The 20,495-nt window shown below is 54.4% G+C and overlaps 1 protein-coding gene across 8 annotated transcripts in view; it reads left to right on the top strand.

Moving 5' to 3' along the window:
- MYO1B (myosin IB) overlaps positions 1-20,495 on the top strand; it is a 158,554-nt gene that overhangs the window by 21,894 nt on the left and 116,165 nt on the right. For all 8 annotated transcript variants that reach the window (XM_080667320.1, XM_080667324.1, XM_080667322.1 and 5 more), the window contains exon 2: positions 6,093-6,236. In XM_080667320.1, the coding sequence (XP_080523446.1) occupies positions 6,102-6,236 (135 nt within the window). In that variant the 5' untranslated portion in view covers positions 6,093-6,101. The remainder of the gene's footprint in view (positions 1-6,092; positions 6,237-20,495) is intronic.

The raw sequence follows: 20,495 nt of genomic DNA on the forward strand, positions 1-20,495 counted from the left end.
CTGTTCCCCCTCCTCCAGGCCCTGGGACCACCGTTCTACCCTCTGCCTTATGAGTTGGATCCCTCTAGCACAGGGGTGGGCAAACTTTTTGACTCGAGGGCCACAATGGGTTCTTAAACTGGACCGGAGGGCCGGAACAAAAGCATGGATGGAGTGTTTGTGTGAACTAATATAAATTCAAAGTAAAGGAGCGGAGGGGAGAGCAAGAGAACCCTCCGCTCTTTCGGCTCCGCGGGCCGGATAGAACAGCCGAACGGGCCAGATCCGGCCCGCGGCCCGTAGTTTGCCCACGGCTGCTCTAGCACCTCATGTAAGGGGTTGTATGGGATTTGCCCTTTCGGGACTGGTTTCTTTCACTTGGCATGTTATCCTCAAGTTTCATCCATGTTGTAGCACGTGTCAGAATTTCTGTCCCTTTTAAGGCTGACTACTGTTCCATTGTGTGTGTACATCCCATTTTGTTCATCCATTGGTGGATTCTTCAGCGGCTGCCACCTTTTGACTGTTGTTAATGCTGCTTTGAATAGGGTGTGCAGGTGTCTGTTTGAATCACTGCTCTCATACCCTAAAGTGGCACTGCTGGGTCACAGGCAATTCTTTATTTCTCTATTTTTCCCCTCCAGGGTCTGCTAAGGCATGTGACGATTGTCCTAAAGACCCTGGAGAGTTCTGGAAGGATTCAGAGCAGGGCGTACCCAGCCTGACTGTGACTCAGAAAGGCACCGTGGTTTAGAAAGGGCCGAGTGGTTCATGGACCCGGGAAGGAGCGGGCTGGCGGAGGCTGGGGTGGCCAGACGGCAGAGAGCTGCTCCGAAGGCTCTGGCTTCCCGGTGAGAGGGGAAGGCTGGGTAGGGCCAGTCACATTGGGGGATGGAGCGGGAGTGATGAAGGTGACAGAATCAATGAAAAAGGTTGGCTACGGGGGAAGGAAGTAGGAGATAGGGAAAGGCCAAGGATGAGGACCTGGGTTAGTTGTGACTTTGTGGAATTTAGGGGGGGTGAGAGGGTTATTTTTGTTGGTTTTGTATTTTGGTATGGACGGTAGACGATGTGTTCAGATGTTAGGCACAGCCTGGTGGGCCGGCTGTTGATAACATGGTTGCTAATTTGGGGGCGGGGGTGAAGAATAAAGGGGCAGGTGGCCATGCAGTTTGGGTGATTGAAAGTGTTGGGGTGTTGTTGGTGTAGCGCCACGGTTTCACAGCTTCTGTGGATCTATTGTACATTCCTACCTCGAGGCAGAAAGAGATACACCAAAATCATAACACCAGAAATGATGGGCAACTCATTGGTTAATCAAAATCAGGTTCCGTAAGGATTCTAATGAAAACAAAGGATTTTTTAGACCAAAGCATGAGTGTGTTGAGTTTGGCTTATATTCTTTTTTTGCTCAACATGGATTTTTTTTTCATCATTAAAAAAATCACTTGAAATTTTCAAACTTGCTTCTTTTCTTGACTGTCTCACCGGACTGGGAGCTGCCGGGGGTTGGCACGGGGCTGGGAAGTACCCTGATTACTCCTGTGCTGTCCTCCAGCACTTCACCCAGTCCCAGAGAGCAGCAGGACTCGCTGTAAACCGTGGCTGAGCCGAATTGAGTGGACATTTGATCCCACTGCTCTCCAAGACGAGATCTGTGCTGTTGTCAAAGAGCTAGGAAGGAAATTCCAGTTTTTCGCAGCCACTTAGCTCATTACATTAGGCGCTGACTCGCATCCCAGAGACCTGGCCCCTGTCCGCCTTTGTTTTCCCAGCAGGATTTGCTAAGATTTATTTTTTTTGTTCATGAAATCTTGCCACATGGGCCCTGTTTTCTTCCTCAAATGTGTTTCTCATGTTATTCTTAAAAGCATTAGTGATCTCATCCTCGGGAGCCAAATAGCTCGGTTCCGTTTCCTGCCCTTTGTGGATAATGTCATGTGCTCCGAGGAATGGATCAAAGGGACGGGAAGCTGCGGGATCATTTGGCTCTGCTCGGCTGTGACAGGACCGGCCGCCCGGGGCAGCTGGGAGGATGTGCATGATGGAAGGACTCCCTCGTCCGTCGGAAATCTGCATGCTTGCTCCCCTTGGTGCTGCTCTGCATGCCCCCCCTGTGCGAGAGGTTGGGCACCTCGCCTTCGGGGAAATGAAGGTGAAGAAGGTGCGGCTCGACACCAAGGGGCTGATTCTGGAGAAGGGACCACCACCCCGGAGGTTAATGAGTGGAAAGGGAGTCAGGGTTGGGATTGCATGCGGACAGGACTCCCGGAGGTCCCGTCTCCGATGTCTGGTGCCAGTGGCCTTACCTGGACGTGTAAACGGCCTCATTCACAGTTCCCAAAGATGCAGGTTCCTGCTGTCAGCAAGTTGCGGCTCTTAGGGCTTTGCTCTCAAAGTTCCTTCAAGTTTAAAATCATGTTCATGACTTAATGTTGGTCCTTGTTGTCATTGCAACCTCCGGTCTGATGTGTGAATGTTCTTTCACATTCTACAGTAGACCCGTTTCAACTTAAAAATACACATCCATTGCCCTAACCGGTTTGGCTCAGTGGATGGAGCGTCGGCCTGCAGACTGAAGGGTCCCAGGTTCGATTCCGGTCAAGGGCATGTACCTTGGTTGCGGGCACATCCCCAGGAGGGAGTGTGCAGGAGGCAGCTGATCGATGTTTCTCTCTCATCGATGTTTCTAACTCTCTATCCCTCTCTCTTCCTCTCTGTAAAAAATCAATAAAATACATTAAAAAAGAATACACATTTGTTTTCATATGTGGTACCCTGAAAGCTTTGAATGACCAGATGCTATAATGATTAATTTGGAATAGCTTTTTCAGTGTTGCTGTTTTTTTTAAAAAATATATTTTTATTGGCTTCAGAGAGGCAGGGAGAGGGAGAGAGAGAAACATCAATGAGAGAGAAACATTGATCGGCTGCCTCCTGCACACCCCCTACTGGGGATCTAGCCCGAAACCCGGGCATGTGCCCTGATCGGAAATTAAACCATGACCTCCTGGTTCATAGGTCAGTGCTCAACCACTGCGTCACCGCGGCCTTGAGTTTTGATAGCAAATAGTAGAATGACCTTGCACTTCACATGGATGTGCGTCTTCTTTGGCATCTCTTGTGTGGGACTATTGGGTTGGGACATGCTGGTCTTGACATTCCTGAGCACGGATGACATTAGCATGGTAGGTGTCTTGTGGTTTAAGGTTGGTGACCGGGGTGAACTATTTATATTAACTGTTAGCTCACAGATGGCTGTTTTAAGGTGGTATATGATGTTTATGCTGCATTCTTTTGGATTTTGAGGGATTTTGGAAATGATGCTTTCAATTTTTTGATGGTATCTTTACACCGTTGTGACCAGACCAAGGCTAGTCGTCAGTCCATTTGTAGGAAGCTGGGCGGGACCTGTGCACGGTTTCTCAGCACCCACGTCACCGTCACTGTCACCGTGAGAAGGAGGGCGGGTCACTGTCCCTGCGCCCAGATGCTGAAAAGACAAACAACACACAGAACTGTGCTTGACCGACTCAGTGGGCGCTGATGCCACCTTTTCGGTTGGTTTCCGGTTTTGTATTCGGGTTTCCGACAGTCGTGCTTCCCCCTTTTACCAGTTGCCTGTGACTCGGCCTTGGTGTTGCCCTCTTCCCACTTGGGGATGACCACGTTGGGGGAGAAGTGTAGCCATTCGAACCCATTCACACTTGCATGAGACATCTCAAAAGATGGGGAAGCAGGTTGAACGACCCAGGACGGTGCTGCGATCATTGTTACCTCTAGGGAACAGCTGCTTCCGTGAACAGACTGTCTGTACCGAGCCCGCCCGGGGCCGCGCGTTCCCGCTCAGCCTGTGCTTCCTGTCCATTGCTGGTTAGAGGTGCTTATTTTGGAAACTCATCTCAGGTTGACATCCCCCCTGAATCCCTAAGCCTTCTTCTCGCATCTGCCAAGTATATGGAACGAATCGCAGCTAGAGTGAGTGCTTTGGGCATTTCACGAGGAGTCTGAGAACCTGAAATCTGATTTAAATGTTAATTCATTGGGACAGAGGTTGGCCACGCACGTTCCGACTCCTGTGCGAGTCTTGCCAGGGCCTTGGCCTGGGCCCAGCCCTCTCCCCGGCTTCCCTGCGGCTCCGGAGAGCGGCCAGGGCCCCACCCGCCTCGTCTTTGTTTTAAACTGGAGTCTGGCCTAGTTCAAAGTGCAGGAACCATTCTTCGCGCTGCTACTGTTGGGTTTTAGGGATACCTGGGGGCTGTTTATTCCAGGTGTATTGACGTGAACCTAAAAATCACACACACACCCATGTTAACAAAAGAGTTAACTCTGTTTTTCTTCTTTGGAATACGAAAGACTTCCTCACGGGCTTCTTTCTGTTTATGGGACAGCCCAGGGGTGGGCAAACGTTTTGACTCGAGGGCCACAATGGGTTCTTAAACTGGACCGGAGGGCCGGAACAGAAGCATGGATGGAGTGTTTGTGTGAACTGATATAAATTCAAAGTAAAGGAGCGGAGGGGAGAGCAAGAGAACCCTCCGCTCTTTCGGCTCCGCGGGCCGGATAGAACAGCCGAACGGGCCGGATCCGGCCCGCGGGCCGTAGTTTGCCCACGGCTGGGACAGCCTCTGCTGCTTCTGGGTCTCTCTTCCTTCGGCTCTTCGGTGCACACTTAAAAACCTTTTAATAGGATCAGAAATAAAATAGGTGCTGGTGGCTTCCTATAAACCACTAGTGACTAATAGTAAGGAATTACAGAATTCCCAGCCCTCCTCGCCCGACTAAAGGTAGGTGCTGTTGCCTCTCAGAGATCTGCTAGATGTTCCAGACTGGAACAGGGGGGCGTTTATTTAAATGGCTAAGGTTTAAGGAAGTAGACCAACCTGTATAAGGTCGGATCTGCCTGGGCGACTCCGTAATGGGAAGAATGCAATGTACTTCCTCCTCAGAACCGGGCACATGAATATACATGGGCGTTCGCTGCACGCTCCTCTTATTTTGCTGTTTCAGTTGTGTGTCCGTTGGAATGAGAATTAGGAGGATCCAGGCCATTCTTGGCAGGTTGTGTGTTACAGGCAACCTCAGATTTGCAAGCGGGTGGTGTGCTTTCCTTTAGAAGCCCGTGTTGATGCCTGGGTGAAATCCCCCCTCGGTGCAGGGTGGTAAGGGGCGATGGAGGTCTGTCGCACTCTCGAGTACTATAGCAATATCTCTTCATTTCTCTGAGCCTTCTAATCGTAAAAGGAGGGTAATGATAACAATACCTCTCTCAGAGTTAGTGGGATAATGGAGTTAATTAATGCCTGCCAGGCGTCCTCAAACTACGGCCTGCGGGCCACATGCGGCCCGCCGAGGACATGGATCCGGCCCGCCGGGGGCCCGCTGCCTGTCCTGCTTAGCAGCCGACGCGTCCCGGGCCCGCAGTGCGCATAGGAATTTGTTTATAGTTTTTTTTTTTTTAAACTATAGTCCGGCCCTCCCACGGTCTGAGGGACCGTGAACTGGCCCCCTGTTTAAAAAGTTTGGGGACCCCTGGCCTATACAGTGCTTTGCACACTATCTGATATGTGACAAGTAATCGGTAAATGTTAGCATCGTTTCTCAAGCCTTGTTTCCTGGGAAAAGGCATTCTGGATGTCGCCATGGAATCCTGGGGGATGTCACCTCCCTGGGGGATGTCACCTCCCTGGGGGATGTCACCTTGGGGGGGGGCAGGTGCACGTAGGTTTAAGTCTGACATGGATGTGCATGGGTTGGTGGGAAGGGATGGCTTGGGTTCTTGGGTGCGAGTTTTGCAGCTTCTGATTGGGGCGCGAGGGTGGTTCCAAGAAGAAGGCGGAGACCGTGACTTCCCAGTGGTCCTTTCTGACGACGGACCTTGCCCGGGACGATGGACCGGGAGGGAGGGAGGCTGGCTCATGTGTGGCAGCAGGTGGGCACGTGGGGCTCCGGTGGTGTGGCGGGGACTGTAGCCACCCGAGAGGCTGCTTGCACGGGTTGTTGGGAGGGAGGTCCCTTGGGCACTGCCTGCCCTCCCCCTCTGCCCGGTGCTCAGCACACATCTGAGGGGATGCCACTCGTTCACGTTGACCCTGTTCTCGTCTTCCCTGCAGCTGGGGACGATGGCCAAGATGGAGGTGAAGACGTCCCTGCTGGACAACATGATCGGAGTTGGCGACATGGTTCTCTTGGAGCCTCTCACCGAGGAGACCTTCATCAACAACCTCAAGAAGCGCTTTGACCACAACGAGATCTACGTGAGTCGGCCCTCCCGGCCCCGCGCGGGGTTGAGACGCGGTGTTTTGTGGCAGGGAGCTGGCTCTTCCTCCTCAAACCCTTCTCGCTCTTTCTCTCTCCTTTCTGTTGACCGGAGTCCAGAGGTGTGTGTTTGTGCCCAGCCAGAGTCTTGTGTTTGCTCGTTGGGCACACGAGGAGCGTGGATTGGAGACGTGTGCGTCTGGGACACGGGGTGGGTGCAGGGTTGTGCTGGATGTCGGGGCATCGACGGCCAGCGGAGAATACTTAACTCCTGCCCTCTGAGGAGCAGGCTGCAGGAGGAGTTCGGAAGTCCACGGGCATCGTCCTGGATGCCTTTCTGCGATCCGCAGTCTCACCTTTGAGAGGCCACCCGTTAGAATGCAGGGCGTGGACTGCCGGAAAAGGTACGGATCTTGTGGCCCGGCTGGTGTGGCTCCGCGGTTGATCGTCGACCTATGAACCAGGAAGTCACGGTTCGATTCCTGGTCAGGGCACATGCTGCCTGGGTTTCGGGCTCGGTCTCCAGTGGGAGGCCTGCAGGAGGCAGCTGATGGTTGTTTTCTGTCATCAATGTTTATTTTTTTAAAAATATATTTTATTGATTTTTTACAGAGAGGAAGGGAGAGGGATAGAGAGTTAGAAACATCAATGAGAGAGAAACATCGATTCAGCTGCCTCCTGCACACCCCCCACTGGGGATGTGCCCGCAACCAAGGTACATGCCCTTGACCGGAATCGAACCCGGGACCCTTGAGTCTGCAGGCTGATGCTCTATCCACTGAGCCAATCTGGCGAGGGCGATGTCATCAATGTTTCCATCTCCGTCTCCCTTTCTCTCTCTGTAAACATCAATTAAAAATATGTATATTTTTAAAGGATATGAATCGTCTTGACATTTGTAGTTAGTAGAGGCGGGAGGAAATGACCAGATAAAAATATGTGTTGGGTCCTTAGAGGTTCGGGAACAGTCTTGTCCTGCCATCCAGAATTATAGTGTTCCTAGACAAAAATGAAAGCATCTAAATATATACACGAGTAGGAGAAATTTCATGTTGTAGAAATTCTTTATAAAGGATCTCACGAGATTACTTTAACCATCAAGTTCCTTAAGTATATTTAAAACAGGAGTGAAAAAGACACTTAGATGCAGTTTTTCGGGAGTGGGTGAAAAGCAGGGACACTTGCATCCGTTCAGGTAGGGGTGCCGGGTCAGGGTCAGTGAAACCAAGGAAGGGCGTGGCTCCCTGTCCCCGCTGAGGAGGAAGCAGGGCGGACCGCATGGGAGGGAGTAGCTTCTGAGTTCTTCCCCTTTGTACGGTGCGTCTGTGTCGAGAGATGAATGGGATTATGGGAATGCAGCATATGTTTCTGTTAGTATGGGAACAGTAGGAGGAAATCTAAGTAAATACGAGGACAGTGAGGTCACAACGGGTACAGTTTTTTTTTTTTTAAATATATTTTATTGATTTTTTACAGAGAGGAAGGGAGAGGGAGAGAGAGTTAGAAACATCGATGAGAGAGAAACATCGATCAGCTGCCTCCTGCACACCTCCCGCTGGGGATGTGCCCGCAACCAAGGTACATGCCCTTGACCGGAATCGAACCCGGGACCCTTCAGTCCGCAGGCCGACGCTCCATCCATTGAGCCACACCGGTTCTGGCGCAACGGGTACAGCTTTGTGGAGCTGATATATTTTTAAAAATTACACCTGCAAAGCCGCGTGATTTGATGTCGCCCAGAGCTTGCCTTTCCAGGCAGCCCGTCCTGTTTCGAGGATAACTTTGGATCGTTTCTTCACGAAATGATAGGCCCCCTCTGGGAACTGAACTTTTTGTCGTCGTGGGTTTATACGGTTGGGGCGGGGGCGGTGGACAGCAACATGAGAGGTGTGGAGGCTGCTTCAGGGCATTCATTTGGTCCTCCGTTCAGAGCCGTTCTGTAAGGTGCGGCTTCGAATGGAAGAGGCATGAAACCCCGCCGCCCCGGGGGAAGGGGCATTGTTCGGTTTGGCAGGGAGGCCGGGTCACCTTCCCTCCAGGTATAGCCGTTCGGGTGGGAAAGCCTGAGGTTCTGCAGCTTTCATTGAAAGCGTGGTCTGATAGCACACAAAAGGCAGGCTGAAGCCTTGGTCTGAGAGATGGAGATAGCAGGACTCAATGAGGCCGTAACCACGGGCGATCGCTTTTCCTCCTGGCCCTCCGCAGCCCCGGGCACTTTCAGAGGAACTGAAAATAGGATGGAGGGTAGAACATTGCCTGCATTCAGGTACCCGATCTGTTGTGCCCACTAACAATAAGACAGCCCCCTTTCTCACAGTAATGCCAAGCGTTCACCTGAGTCTTGAGCCGACGCAATGTCTGGGTTCAGCCCTACGTAATTTTATTTTCTCACTATTTTAGGAATGCCCTTTCTGGTGTAAAACAAAAGCAGAACATTGCTTCCTGCTTTCAGGTACTAGTTTCAACTAATCTTTCCATGATCACTTTAGGGCCATCCCTTCCGTGAGATGTGTGGCTTCCCCTGGTAACTGTAACTCCCGTCCTATTGGAGGGGTGGTTATTCTTTATTTTATGGAAGCCAAAAATTATTTCCGGTCACAGAGTCATGTCCGTAGTACGATCCTGCTTTTTGTTGTTGGGGGGTTTATGGACGTGTGCACGTGTCTGTGTATTTGTGTGCATATGAGGATGTGCACTTTGGGTACCAGAGTGGGATGGGGTGGGATGGGATGTGGGGACCGGGAAAGGTTCCCCTTTTAGACTTCCGTGTTAGAGGGCTTGTTAAGTCAAGCAGGTACTGTTTTTGTAAATAAAAAAGACTCCGCAGTAGATTTGATGGTCACCCTCTGCAGCCTCACACGCCATGCAGAGCAGCCTTGCGAAACCTGTTTCTGGCTCTTACTCTGATACTGCCTCTGCTTCGCTTTCGTTCGTGGCTGGCGCTAAAATTGTTTACCTGATGCCAAAGTTCACTGACGGATACTTCACTTTTTTAAAAAAATCTCTTTTCCAGTCTCGTGGCTTCGTTTGATTCTATAGAAATGGCTGAGCACACACGGCACAGTCATGGTTTCAGAGCTGTGGTGGATCGGGGCCCCGTGAGCAGAGGGCCCTGGGGCCAGACGGCTCAACCACTGAGCCACACTGGCTGGGCTAGTTGGCTTTCTGTCTGAATTGTCAGGTGGGGGATCATCTAGGTCAGTGGTCGGCAAACTCCTTCGTCAGCAGAGCCAAATATCAACAGGACAACGATTGACATTTCTTTGGAGAGCCACATTTTTTAAACTTAAACTTCTTCTGACGCCACTTCTTCAACATAGACTCGCCCAGGCCGTGGTATTTTGTGGAAGAGCCACACTCAAGGGGCCAAAGAGCCGCATGTGGCTCGCGAGCCGCAGTTTGCCGACCACGGGTCTAGGTAAAGAAGTCTGAGTTCGTCTAAAATTTTAGGATCTTAAGTTAATTGTAGTTGTCAGAGGACTGCTTTGAAAACCCAGTAAAAATTATCTTAATTTTTAGGAGTTTAGTGGTGAGTTAGGGTCCCCATAAAGTTGGCCTAGCTAGCAGGTCCTTTTGTGAAAGATCCTCGGGTGTGTGCCCCGGGATTGCTCATTCTTTTTGCACAGAGGTGGGTTCATGCACTCGTTTAAAAAGCCTTGAGTTGGTCCAGGCAGAGTCTCTACATCAGGGGTCCTCAAACTACGGCCCACGGGCCATATGCGGCCCGCCGAGGACATGGATCCGGCCCGCCGGGGGCCGCTGCCTGTCCTGCTTAGCAGCCAACGCGTCCCGGGCCCGCAGTGCGCATAGGAATTTGTTCATAATTTTTTTTTTTAAACTATAGTCCGGCCCTCCCACGGTCTGAGGGACCGTGAACTGGCCCCCTGTTTAAAAAGTTTGAGGACCCCTGCTCTACATGGTCTTTGCGGTGAGAATCATCGAGGGATGTTGGCCTGGGGGGAAACCTGCGGGGTCAGAATGCCTTGCTTTTATTCCTCCCTCTGGGCAGCCGGGACCAGCAGCAGGCCACCTGCAGCCAGAGGCCTGGGGGGCGGCGGGGGGAATGCTGGCTGTGACATCCCAAGTCCGGGCTGCTTTCTGCCTCCTCTCAGTCCTGTGTCACACGTTCTTCTCGCCGCCCCGCCGGATGAGAGGGTGGCAGGGTTTCTGTGGACTGTCACGGAGGTGACCCAGCCAGACGCGGTGCCGTTTTTAGGGGCACCGGCCAGGGCTGTGGTTGGGCTCAGGAACAGCAAGGCTGCAATTTGGGCAGGAAGAAGCCCACGGGCAGGTTGCAACGAGAACCTGGGTGTCTGTTCGCGGACGAAGAAGTATTTTCGGTGCTGACAAGTAGCTGTCCTTTGTTTCCCGTCTGAAGGGTCAGGTTTGGGGACCATCCAGGTACAAGCGGTCTGAATGAGTCCGATTTTAGGGTCTTAAACTGATGGCAGGTGTAAGAGGACCTCTTTGGAAGTCTGGTAAAGATGGTCTTCATTTTCAGAAGTGTTAGACTTAGGATCCCCGTAAGGAGGGGGTTAGATGTTCTTATGAAAGATACTTCAATATAAGTGCAATATATTTGGTTTGAAATATTGCAAAGGAAATGAAAATAATCCTAGTTAACACGTACATAGTCATCTGAGGTTCCTAAAACACCTTTCATACGTAAACATGGACGTTCCCACCTGTGGGTGGAACCTGTGTCCCCGCGAGTTGTGTAGATGCGGTATCAGTTTCCTCGCTGCGCGATGAATTACCCCCAGCGTACATAGAGCTGACAGTGACAGGCATTCGTCACCTCGCGGTCCCTGGGGGTCAGGGGTGGGGCACGACTTAGCTGGCCCCCTGCTGGGGTGTTCCCGGGCCGTGGTCGAGGCGTCCAGCTGGACGGGTCTCAGGGAGAATGGGCCCTTCATCGGGCTCACGGGCGGCTGGCAGGGACCGGGAGCCCCCGGCAGCGGCTGGAATACACGCACTCACGCTAGTGCTGGTCCTGCTACCCAGACGGTCTCCTTTTTTTGTTTTTCTTCCTCTTTTTGAAATTTCCTTTAAAAAGTGTAGTTCTTTTTTTTTTTTTTTAAATTACTAAAGTAACAAATGCTTTTGGAAATGGAAAGAAAATTCAGATAATACAGGCATACGTAACATAAACGTGATTTTCTGACCTCGCTACCCCAATCCCATTTCTAGAAGCAAGAGTAGTTTAATAGAGGGTAATCTTCCAGATCATGTAGGTTTGACTAAAAATGAAGCTTTCAGCCCGGCCGGCATGGCTCCGCGGTTGAGCGTTGACCTGTGAACCAGGAGGTCACAGTTGGATTCCCGGTCGGGGCACATGCCCGGGTTTTGAGCTCGATCCCCAGGGTGGGGCGTGCAGGAGGCCGCTGATCAGTGATTCTCTCTCATCATTGATATTTCTGTCTCTCTCTCCCTCTCCCTTCCTCTCTGAAATCAATAAAAAATATATTTAAAAAGTTAAACTTCCAAATTAAAACTTTTTGGTTGTGGAGCTGGAAGTAGGGAGAGGTTCTCCCTTCTCTGGGGGGATGGGCCTGTACCCCAGAGCCCAGATCCCAGAGCCCAGATCCAGCCATGCTGGAGGGAAACAGCCACCTGTGATGCCACCTCCCACCCACCTGGACCAAGTGGCGGGGGGGGGGGGGAAGGGGGGGCCTTGACCCCGTGCAAGGAAAGGCCCAGACTCGATGGTGCACGAGTCTGCTCGGCTCATGGAAAAGTAGAGCATTGAGGAAGCACGGAGAACATGTGTGAGTGTGTATGTGTGTGTGTGTGTGTGTGTGTGTGTGTGCAGGAGTGTACCCTCCCTCGGTGTTTGGTGGAGACGGCATTAGCAGGCCAGCTACAGCTGGTGGAAGACAGTGCGTCACGAGGCCGCAGAGACATGTTGTGTCTAATTTCTAGCACCGCCTCTCGGACAGTTCTATGCTTCTTTCAGGACAGTCCTTTCTGGCGATCGCTGCCACTTGCAGCACCTCCACCTCTCGTGAAACCCCTAGTGGCCGGAAAACCCCTTCCTCTTAGGACGGGCAGCGTGGACACGTGTTTGTCCGTTGCTCACCCAGCGCCGAGGTGTCTTATCCTGCAGGCACAGGACGGTACCTGACATATTCATCTGCTACTTACACCATATTAACCTGAGGTTCCGGCTGGAGCCACACAGGAAGTTAGCCCTGGCTTCGGGTCTGCAGAGGGTTCGTCTTTTGGGGGCGGAGTGGCGGGTGCTAAGGAGCGAAGGCCAGGCCCGGCTCTGCCACTGACCCTCTGAGGACGGGAGAGGTGCCTTCACTCCTCAGAGACTGTTCTCACTGGTAAAATGGCAGGTGTCCGCCACTAACATCCAGTCCTCGTTGGCACAACGCTATGCTAAGCACTTTACGTGTGTCAGCTCCTTTAATTTTTACTAGAGTCCTGTGTACTGTAGGGTTTTAAATTACCTTCCTTTTACGTACGAGGAAACCGGCTCAGAGAGGCGAAGGAGCTTGTCCGAGGTCACACAGCAAGTAGGTGGTGGACCTGGAATTCACACCCAGGGAGTCTGGCCCCCGAGTTCACGCTCTTAATAGTCCTGCTGGCTTTATGTGGTTGCTATGACAGCAAATGAAGGGTGCTATCAATATGAAAGCATTCTTTTTTAAAAAAAAATACGCTTTTACTGATTTAGAGAGAGAAGGAGAGAGAGACAGACAGACATCGATGTGAGCGAGAACCGTCGATTGGTTGTCTCCTGCAAGCACCCCGACCCGGAATCGAACCCAAAACCTGGGTGTGTGCCCTGACCAGGAATCCTCAGTGCGTGGGACAACACTCAACCCACTGAGCCACACCGGCCAGGGTCATAGGAGGCATTCGGAGCCTGCAAAATGCTGTTCAGAATAATTGAGTTGTTAGTGAAGAATGTGGAGGTTGGGGACGGGGCGATCCCAACCCCGGACGGAGGACTGACAAGGTCATCGGTGCCCCTGCCCCGAGTTGAGTTGGCACTCGGCAACGCAGTGACGTGAGCCTGGTGACACGGAGCAAGTGCCTTCAGTTCCCGGGTCCCGCGCTCACTCGTCAGAAGCAGTAACGCCGGCAGGGTGAGGCTCCCTCCCCTCCGGAAGGCGGGGGAAGGGGTCAGGAGGCGGTTTTTCATCCTGTTCTCAGGATGGAGGTGGTTGAGAGCGGTGCGTGGTTCTTTATGAATGAGGTGGGGAGGGGGGGAAGCAGGTCAGCACCGGGGCTGTGTGGCCAGTGTGCCGTCTTTTCTGCACCCGCGGCTGTATCTGCGGTTCCATCTGCAGGGCAGGTCAAGGCGGGGTGATCCTGCTTCCGAAAGGCGGGCTCTTGGGTTCCTCACACTGTGTTGGGGGTGGAGGGTGTCTGGAGGGGTGGAGGTGGGATGCCACGTGGCATGTTGGGAAAGGCGTGGCCTTTGGCAGGTAGACCTGAGGTTCAGTCTTGGCCTCTCACGGCCACGGTGACCAATGGACACAACCGAAGGTCCGTTGTTGCATCCATCAAGTGGGGATCGTGGTGCTTAGCAGCTTAGCCCGGTGCTTGGCACCTAGTAGGGGTGAAGCACGTGGTAGGTCCAAAACTTGGAAGCTCAGAATGACTTCTCTTCCAGGTTTCAGACACTGAGGTTTCTAGTAACGAGAACCTCCCTCCCCTTCCCCGACGCTCTCCCTCCGTTCGTGTTCCCCGGCCCCTGCCTTCTTTGGGATTTGTTGTCCAGGTCTCCTTTCTGCTGCATTACCACCGCCTTCCGTGAGCCACACCGTATTGTTTCCAAGGCGTCGGGCCAGCGGCACCCGGGAACACAGGCCCCTCTGTGCCTTTAAGAGCGTGTTCTTGGGTCCGGAGAACGGCGCACGCTGTCTCCTTACAGAGTCGATCTCGTGGAGATAGGGCGGCGGCGTGTTGTCCTGCTCTAAAATGAAGGCTGCGGGCTGTATTTTTAGCTGGTGTTTCAGCGTGGCACCGAGCTCATATATAGTTCTTTAATTCATGGTCTGCGGTGCCGGCAGCCAGGGACAAAGGGTGTAATACGCTGGCAGACCTGCCTCCGACTAGACTAGACGGACGGCTTGTGGCCTCCTTGGCAGCCGCGGTTGCGTGACCGGCCCAGGTGTGGCTCCTGACCACGGCCAGGGATGTGTGGCTCAGCAGAGACCTAACGAACCCAACACCAACCCCAGGGCTGGTTCTGTCCTCAGACTGCGAACCCAGAAACACCGCAGGGAAAAGAGATGGTGGAGCGTGCGGGCAGCTGTGACTGCAGAGGCCACGCCGGGCCACGTGCAGCAGAGACGGGTCTCCGGTGTGAGGAGACCAGCTCGGAGCAAAGTGAGAGGACTAGTGAGGAGCAGGAGAGAGAGGACCGGTGAGGAGCGGGAAGAGAGAGGACCGGTGAGGAGCAGGAAGAGGGAGGATGGTGAGGACAGGAAGAGGGAGGACCGGTGAGGACAGGAAGAGGGAGGACCGGTGAGGAGCAGGAAGGGAGAGGACCGGTGAGGAGCGGGAAGAGGGAGGACCGGTGAGGAGCGGGAAGAGGGAGGACGGTGAGGAGCGGGAAGAGGGAGGACGGTGAGGAGCGGGAAGAGGGAGGACCGGTGAGGACAGGAAGAGAGAGGACCGGTGAGGAGCAGGATGTGGGAGGACCGGTGAGGAGCAGGATGTGGGAGGACCGGTGAGGACAGGAAGAGGGAGGACGGTGAGGAGCGGGAAGAGAGAGGACCGGTGAGGACAGGAAGAGGGAGGACGGTGAGGAGCGGGAAGAGAGAGGACCGGTGAGGACAGGAAGAGGGAGGACGGTGAGGAGCGGGAAGAGAGAGGACCGGTGAGGACAGGAAGAGGGAGGATGGTGAGGAGCGGGAAGAGAGAGGACCGGTGAGGACCGGGAAGAGGGAGGACGGTGAGGAGCGGGAAGAGAGAGGACCGGTGAGGAGCGGGAAGAGGGAGGACCGGTGAGTAGCGGGAAGAGGGAGGACCGGTGAGGACAGGAAGAGGGAGGACCAGTGAGGAGCGGGAAGAGGGAGGACCGGTGAGGAGCAGGATGTGGGAGGACCGGTGAGGAGCGGGAAGAGGGAGGACCGGTGAGGAGCGGGAAGAGGGAGGACCGGTGAGGAGCGGGAAGAGGGAGGACCGGTGAGGAGCGGGAAGAGGGAGGACCAGTGAGGAGCGGGAAGAGGGAGGACGGTGAGGAGCGGGAAGAGGGAGGACGGTGAGGAGCGGGAAGAGGGAGGACGGTGAGGAGCGGGAAGAGGGAGGACCGGTGAGGACAGGAAGAGAGAGGACCGGTGAGGAGCAGGATGTGGGAGGACCGGTGAGGAGCAGGATGTGGGAGGACCGGTGAGGACAGGAAGAGGGAGGACGGTGAGGAGCGGGAAGAGGGAGGACCGGTGAGGAGCAGGATGTGGGAGGACCGGTGAAGAGCGGGAAGAGGGAGGACCGGTGAGGAGCGGGAAGAGGGAGGACCGGTGAGGAGCGGGAAGAGGGAGGACCAGTGAGGAGCGGGAAGAGGGAGGACGGTGAGGAGCGGGAAGAGGGAGGACGGTGAGGAGCGGGAAGAGGGAGGACGGTGAGGAGCGGGAAGAGGGAGGACCGGTGAGGACAGGAAGAGAGAGGACCGGTGAGGAGCAGGATGTGGGAGGACCGGTGAGGAGCAGGATGTGGGAGGACCGGTGAGGACAGGAAGAGGGAGGACGGTGAGGAGCGGGAAGAGGGAGGACCGGTGAGGACAGGAAGAGAGAGGACCGGTGAGGAGCAGGATGTGGGAGGACCGGTGAGGAGCAGGATGTGGGAGGACCGGTGAGGACAGGAAGAGGGAGGATGGTGAGGAGCGGGAAGAGAGAGGACCGGTGAGGACAGGAAGAGGGAGGACGGTGAGGAGCGGGAAGAGAGAGGACCGGTGAGGACAGGAAGAGGGAGGACGGTGAGGAGCGGGAAGAGAGAGGACCAGTGAGGACAGGAAGAGGGAGGATGGTGAGGAGCGGGAAGAGAGAGGACCGGTGAGGACCGGGAAGAGGGAGGACGGTGAGGAGCGGGAAGAGAGAGGACCGGTGAGGAGCGGGAAGAGGGAGGACCAGCGAGGAGCGGGAAGAGGGAGGACCGGCGAGGAGCGGGAAGAGGGAGGACCGGCGAGGAGCGGGAAGAGGGAGGACCGGCGAGGAGGAGGAAGAGGGAGGACCGGTGAGGAGCGGGAAGAGGGAGGACCGGTGAGGAGCGGGAAGAGGGAGGACCGGCGAGGAGCGGGAAGAGGGAGGACCGGCGAGGAGCGGGAAGGGAGAGGACCGGCGAGGAGGAGGAAGAGGGAGGACCGGTGAGGAGTAGGAAGAGGGAGGACCGGTGAGGAGCGGCCCCGGGAGCAGAGCCGTGAGCAGGGGGAGCACGTGATGCTGGACCTCGAGGGACGCCTTCCCCAGCCGGTGCTGCCTTGGTCCACGCGCTGCCTGGTCCCCAGGGTGAGGGTCTGGTAGCTCCGTGGACGGTGGTTGGGCTTCCTGGGTGGGTTCATCGTGACAGTGAAACGGTCCGTGTTGGGTGTGACCCGCGCCATCTCCATGCTGAGCAGCGAAGGAGCCTGACCGGTCACGTGTCCCTCTTCCCATGTCCATCGGCGGTGCTGCCCCTGCCACCGAGTGGGAGGCCTCGGGCCGGTTCAGAACTCCCTAAGGCCTCCGTGTTCTCCTCTGTAAAGGTGGGCTGTGAGCGGTGTGTGTGTGTTTGTGTATTGCATGCGTGCCACAGATATATATGCTCTTGTTGTGTGTGTGTGTTGTATGGGTACCACAGACATGCTTCTGGTGTGTGTGTGTGTGGCCCGGGCATCACAGACATGCTCCTGGTGTGTGTGTGTGTGTGTGTGTGCGTTGTGTGTGTGGGTGGGTGGGTGGCCTGGGCACCACAGGGTGCCTTAGGCGGCAGTGTGCAATGCACCTCCTGAGTGGCATTGCTTCATTTAGACACAGGCCCGGAGAGGAGTCCACGTGGGTTGTTGCCATCACGGTGGACATTTACACGGAGGCAGTGTTCACGATTTGGACTGTCTCTGAAAGACCAGCCAAAGCGTTTGGTTGACCAAACTGTGTCTTTAAAATCCAGTGAAGGCTTAAGCCCTCTTTGGGGACATTGGGGACATTTCACCGACGCCTGATTGGAAACACTGCGGCACATACCGTCTTGGTGCCGTGGGATCGAATTCCCAGCGTTGGAAAGTCGGGGTGTCATGTCTGAAGGCCCCACCCGCCTGGCTGGTGTACTCACCTCCGTGCCTGGGCGAGCAGGGGCCGCACTGGGAGCCTGACAGCTTGGGGGCCTGTGTGCGGCCTTGCGAACTCAGTCCTGCAGCGACCACCACCGGGAGGGTGTGAAATTAAACATTGCAAACTCCGAGCAGCTCATGTGGGTCGTCGCGTCCTCGGGCGGTGTTTTTCCCTAACAAGGTCAGTCTTCCCTAACGCAGCCTGAGTTTGCATCTAGGACAGCCGTGGGCAAACTACGACCCGCGGGCCGGATCCGGCTGTTCTATCCGGTTCTCCTGCTCTCCCCTCCGCTCCTTTACTTTGAATTTATATTAGTTCACACAAACACTCCATCCATGCTTTTGTTCCGGCCCTCCGGTCCAGTTTAAGAACCCATTGTGGCCCTCGAGTCAAAAAGTTTGCCCACCCCTGGTCTAGGATGACATACCTGACAGACACCCCTTTGCCGTCACAATTTCCCTTTGCTGGACCCGTCCAGCGCAGCCGCCAGACCACACCTCTCGGTGCTGCTGTTCTGTGAGCCGCCGGTCCGCTATCCTCACCCCCCGGTGTGAAAGAAGTATGTGCCGTCATTTTACTTTCCATCCAATCCCAAAGGCCCCCGCCCCCACCTCCGCTGAGCTCTCTGCCTTCTCCCGAATCCATCACCAGTGACCAGTGTTGGCCACTCACTCCTCCTCTTTCGATTGTCATGTGTGAAAAGATGCCAAACTGCCATTTTCTAGAGCGTTTCCTCAGTCGGTGGAGGTTTTGTTTCCCGGCAATTGTCAGGTTGGCTCAGATAAACTCATAAGAATTCTCTGCAGGTTTGAATGTTTCTCACGTTGACGGTATTCTAGGCATTTAATGGTAGTTTTATTAAGATGTAACCCAACAACTCCCTGTATACGCAGGCCGTTTTGTAAGATGCGGGCCTTCCAGGACTCCTCGGCGAATTTAGCTGCTACGTGAACGTAGTACAGGCTTTTGAGAATTGGTTTGGCTATTCCAATGGCCAGTAGATTCCAGTAGAGCCGAGCGATGAGTCTTTATGATGACAGCAGGTCACGCGTAGGGACCGCCGGGGGCGTGCGGGAGCCGTGGCCAGTGCGATAGCACAATCTCATTTACCAGATGCGGGAGGAGCCGGTGTCGCCTTCCTTGTCCAGATGAGATGGGCTTGGAGGAGATGAGGAATGTGTGCAGGTTCACACCAAACTGGAAAACGTTGCCGGGTGCTGGAGCCGAGGCTTACACGCTGTCTCACCCGTAATCCTGGGCGACACAGCATCGGAGCCCAGCCCACCTGGGGCCGGGTGCCTTGCCTTTAAATTCAGCCCGTTTCATCCCCGAACCTCCTTACCCACACGCCGACTTTGACTTCCCAACGGCCTTCAGACCGAAGCCCAGACGCCTCACCCTGTCTTGTCTCCTGGGCTGTGACTCCCAGGAGGCCTTCCGCCAGGCCGGCGTCTCCATCCCCCGTCCTGAGAAGCGGTCGGGTGGCCTTCGTGCCTCCAGCGTGGTTGCACCCATGTTATAGCGTGTGCCAGAGTTTCCATCCTGTTGAAGCTGAATAACGCTCCGTTGTATCCACCACATTCTGCTTACCGCTCAGCACCTGGGTTCCGTCCGCCGCTGGGCTGTGGGGCAGAGCTGGGTGTGCAGATGTCAGTTTGGGTCCCTGGGGATTTTTGCTTAAAAAAATACAGCAACGCATTGCCACCATGTGCCCACCATCCAGATATCATTGCTGACATGTACACATAAGGAACTGTTTGACATTGACAGGGGGACTCAGATCTGTTGGACATTGAAATTGGGACTCAAACATTTTTTGTTATTATATGTTTATTTCTAGTCTGCAGAGGCAAGATTTTTTTAAAGGAAAGAAAAGGGGGAAAAATAGATACAGAAGCAAAGAAGCATTGAACAGACTGTCAAACTACAGAGGGAAGGCAGAGGAGGTTTTGTGGTGGGGGGGGCTGTAAGAGATCAACCGAAGGACTTGTACCCATGCATATAAGCATAACCAATGGATAAAAGACACTGGAGGGGGGCAGGTAAAGGCATGTACTGGGGGGAAGGGGAGGGTGGGGGAGGTCAATGGGGGAAAAAAAGAGACATTATGTACTACTATTTTTAATACTTCAAACAATTAAAAAAATGTAAAAAAATAAAAAAAAAATGAAAAAAAAATACAGCAACGTTTGGAAGGGTGCGCTGTCTTAGCAGGGAGGGTCAGCTCTCGCCTGAAACCTGAGGTCTTTTGCACAGTTCTTGGGGGGAACATTCCTTGATCGGAAGGATGCCCATCCGTTAGACCCGTTCAATCCCCCGCCTCCCCGGGCGTTCTGGGGTCTCTGGGGTTCACAGTGACCTTGCCTTCGTTGAAGCCCCGGGCACTCGCTCAGACAGTGAGCTAGGAGGACAGATGACTCCGTCAGCCCAGAATCACTCCGGTCCCGTTTCCTCTGCTTTGGGGGCTAGAGTCGTTAACGCCGAAGCGTTACGTTTTTATGACAGAGAAGCCTCATCTCCTACGCTCTGTTGTAGACCTCCCAGGGGCACGGCCCACGGGCGCCCTTCTGTCTCCTGAGGCGATGCTTTGCATAAGGAAGGCTCTGAGAAGGCGTGTTGCTTGTGTGTGAGATGTCGCCTCAGCTCGGTGCAGGCAACAGGGCGGGTGGGGAGGGTGCTGGCCTGAGTCTGCCCGCCTGGGTCTGGACTGCGGCCGTCTCCCAGGTAGAAGCCGCGTGGCGTGGAGGCCGGGACCCGGAGGGCTGCTCCACAGCCTTTGCTATCCCCCGATGCCATGTTAGATGAAATAACTAGCCTGAAGTCAGATATTCCAATCCGTCCCGCCTGTCGCATTGCCACGTCCCTGGTGCATCTCTCTGAGGTGACAGGATGCGTGTGATACAGTGTCCTGCGTTTCTTCACGATGTAGGCGCAATCCTGGGTGCTGGGGTCCACACTGAAAACGCAGCCTTTTCTGTTGAGATGAAGGTTTCC

The sequence above is a fragment of the Plecotus auritus genome (genome assembly GCF_963455305.1).
Source record: "Plecotus auritus genome assembly, chromosome: 5".
Taxonomy (NCBI): Eukaryota; Metazoa; Chordata; class Mammalia; order Chiroptera; family Vespertilionidae; genus Plecotus; species Plecotus auritus.